This window comes from Colobus angolensis, unplaced genomic scaffold (genome assembly GCF_000951035.1).
Source record: "Colobus angolensis palliatus isolate OR3802 unplaced genomic scaffold, Cang.pa_1.0 Scaffold10, whole genome shotgun sequence".
NCBI lineage: Eukaryota > Metazoa > Chordata > Mammalia > Primates > Cercopithecidae > Colobus > Colobus angolensis.
The window spans coordinates 9730970-9734196 of NW_012110919.1; the positions used below are offsets into that span (position 1 = coordinate 9730970).

General features: G+C 50.8%; 1 protein-coding gene across 1 annotated transcript in view; it reads left to right on the forward strand.

Moving 5' to 3' along the window:
* Positions 1-1911: 1911 nt before the first annotated feature.
* TMPO (thymopoietin) overlaps positions 1912-3227 on the forward strand; it is a 19461-nt gene continuing 18145 nt past the window's right edge. The window contains exon 1 of the mRNA XM_011934369.1: positions 1912-2549. Coding sequence (XP_011789759.1) covers positions 2271-2549 — 279 coding nt within the window. The 5' untranslated portion in view covers positions 1912-2270. The remainder of the gene's footprint in view (positions 2550-3227) is intronic.

The following is a 3227-nucleotide window of genomic DNA, read 5'->3' on the forward strand; positions in this document are numbered from 1 at the left end:
AAAAAAAAAAAAAAAAGACGCAACAGAGGAACAAATTCTTGGAGATGAAGAGTTCAGAGGTCTAAGAGGCCAAGTGTTGGTGTTGCATGGGTCACCTACAAGGATGTTGAATTCAGATAGAATGTAGACAAGAGGGATGGTGAGGAAAACCTACGGCAAGCAGCTCTATAATTTCTGGGAAGTGGCCAGGAGGCTCATGGATGATGGCAGTAAGGAGAGTAGAAGGTGATTTGGCCAGAAGATATGAACTTCGAAGGAGAAAAGAGCAGAAATAGTTTGGAAGTAGCAATCAGGATCAAAGAGACTACCCAATCTCAATAGCCTAACCTCTTAGCGTTAGGGCATGCTGAATCTGTTAAGTGTAATCTCAATTTTGGAGCTCTACAGCAGTAAATCTGCAAGTACCCACCTGTAGCTAATGTCCAGGGATAAGAAAAAGATAATGAAAATGTTTTTGCCCAGGAAACATTAATTGCAGGCATCTAGAATGCAGTTCTTGCATTATACGTACTGGGTTACCAGTCATTGCAAAATCATGGTCCTTTGCCTCTCGGCTCAGTTCCCCTTCTGAAGATAAAAACATTTGCCTATGTGTCCAGGGAAGCTGTAGGGGCAAAAAACCAAGCAACTTTTACAAGGGATCATAAAAATCTACCTAACAACTTGCTAATTAAAACCTGATTTTTAATTTGCATTATTGAGCTTAATACCATTGCTTAAATATAAATGGATACTGAGGTTTTTATAAATCAGTAACCTCTAGGAAAATATCACTAAAAGAAGTATCTCCTCAATTTGAACAAAAGTCGCTTAAATCATAGGAAACATTTTTAGTGAAGGCGTTTGTTTTAAATGTATTCTAATCTAACAGTGTAGAAAGCAGGCAAGCAATAAAAAAATGTAATCAGTTTCTAAAACATAGTTCGGAGCTCAGATTCTGGGGAAATTATTAACGTCCTAAATCCAATGTCTCCTTTCCTTTCTAGAATCTTTAATCATACATATTCATCAGAAATACAAATATTTGTCATCAGTGATACTAATTTTCAGGCAAACATTTTAATTGCAGTCAGTACCAGGTTTTAATTTGGATCAGTAATACGGGTTTGATTAGGGTTCTAGGCCTAGTTATAGGTCACTAGGCTTCCTTTAGGATTATGCAACATCTGCTATTTTAAATTGACCATTGAGGGTGTTCCCAAGGGTTCGGCTTCGTTTTGTTATCAAACGATAGGTTTAAGATTTTTACGGGTGGTGGGATCCAAAGCCAGGATGGGTTTCAACAAAAATGCAAGCGCGAATTTGTCTTGAGTCTCAACGCACTGTTCAAATTAAACAATTTAGACATGCCCCAACTACGAGACTAAGAAGTGAATGGTATATTACACTTTTGTCACAAATTCAAGGGTAATCTAAAGTGCCCGATGGTAGAGGTCTGGCTTCTCCCGGGTTTCTGGAACAAAAGAAGCGTTCGCGAGTAGACAGAGGGGTAACTTCCCTGCCCTCCCCCTCCCAAAGTAAATCAAATCAAGGAATATGAGTGCCTGCAGACAAGTCTCGCTTCTTTTCTTCCCCTTCATGGCTAGCGTTTGGGGAAGGCAAGGCTGCGGCTACTCTTCGGTGCTTCGGTGTCCCTGGAGGAAGAAAGGCCCAGACAAGGGTCCTCACAGCCGGCGTGGAATTCGGCCGGTTCGTAGGCGATCGACCCCAGAGACGAAAGCTGCTTCTCGAGCTGGGGGAGGGAGAGGAAACGGCGCACAAAAGCAGTACGACCTGTCCCTTATCGGCGTCTAAGGGGAAGGGTGGAGAAAACGAAAACAGAAGCGGGCCGGGCGCCTCGGCTCCCGCCCCAGCGCCTTTTAAACTGCGTTTCTACCTCCTCTCGCTCAGCGCGGCGGCTAATGGAACCCGCGCGAGCCGTCCCGCCAATCACCGCCGCGCTTCCTCCCGTCGTCTGCCAATGGCGCCGCGCGTTCTTGGGGCGTGGGCGAAGCAGGCTGCTCGCCTCCTGCCTGTAGTGTGTGGGCTGGGGTAGGTGCGGGCTTCCAGCTTGGCCGCACTTCGTCCGTAGTTCGGCTCTGGGGTCTTTTGTGTCCGGGTCTGGCTTGGCTTTGTGTCCGCGACTTTTTGCTCCGCTCCGCAGCGCTCCTACTGGGCAGGAGCCGTGAGGCTCGGAGGCGGCAGCGCGGCCCCCGGCCAGGAGCGAGCGCGCCGGCGGCGTGAGCGGCGGCGGCGGAGGCTGCGGGGAGGGGGCTTCGCAAATCTCCGAGATGCCGGAGTTCCTGGAAGACCCCTCGGTCCTGACGAAAGACAAGTTGAAGAGTGAGTTGGTCGCGAACAATGTGACGCTGCCGGCTGGGGAGCAGCGCAAAGACGTGTACGTCCAGCTCTACCTGCAGCACCTCACGGCGCGCAACCGGCCGCCGCTCGCCGCCGGCGCCAACAGCAAGGGGCCCCCGGACTTCTCCAGTGACGAGGAACGCGAGCCCACCCCGATTCTCGGCTCTGTGGCCGCCGCCGCGGGCCGGAGCCGAGCAGCCGTCGGCAGGGTAAGGACGCGGGGCCGGGGCCACAAAGGCGGGCGTTTGGCGGTTGCCGCGCGCGCTCGCCGCCGTTTGCAGCCCCTCCCTCCCGGGCGCCCCCTTGGGCCTCCCAGGTGCAGGGCTGTCCCTGCGCCCCCTCGCGTTGCCCCTTCCCCGCGGGGCTGCAGGCACTGGAGCGGAGAGGCCAGAAGTTGGGGCAGCGGGATTCGCGGTCTTTGACGTGTGTATCTGAGAGGTGTGGAGTTGCGTTGGCGGCGGTTGTTTTGCACGCGGGCGACGCCGCTTCCTTGGACCACCAGCTGCCGGCAGCGGGCGTTTAGACCGGGACTTCCGTGACCTTTCGAAAGCTCTGGAGGGGTGGCCCCAGAATGCTATAGGTTAAGTTCGAACGTTTTCCCGCTTTATTAACTGAAGTGACTCGCAACGGAGTCTCAGAGCGCTCCCTGGAGGGCAACTGATGACACACTAATTTCTAACCAAAATTTGAATTACGGAAATTCCCGCCTTTTTATACTTTTGCGTATGGAGGGCTTTTTGAACCGTTTATGTTTTCTAGTTTGTCTTAATTTTTCCCAGCAACAGGACATCTTTTGGCGGGACAGCTTCACGCCGAATTAAAAGGAACATTTTAAAGCGCCTATTATAATTTTTTAATATTTATTTATTTTTGAGATGGAGTTTCGC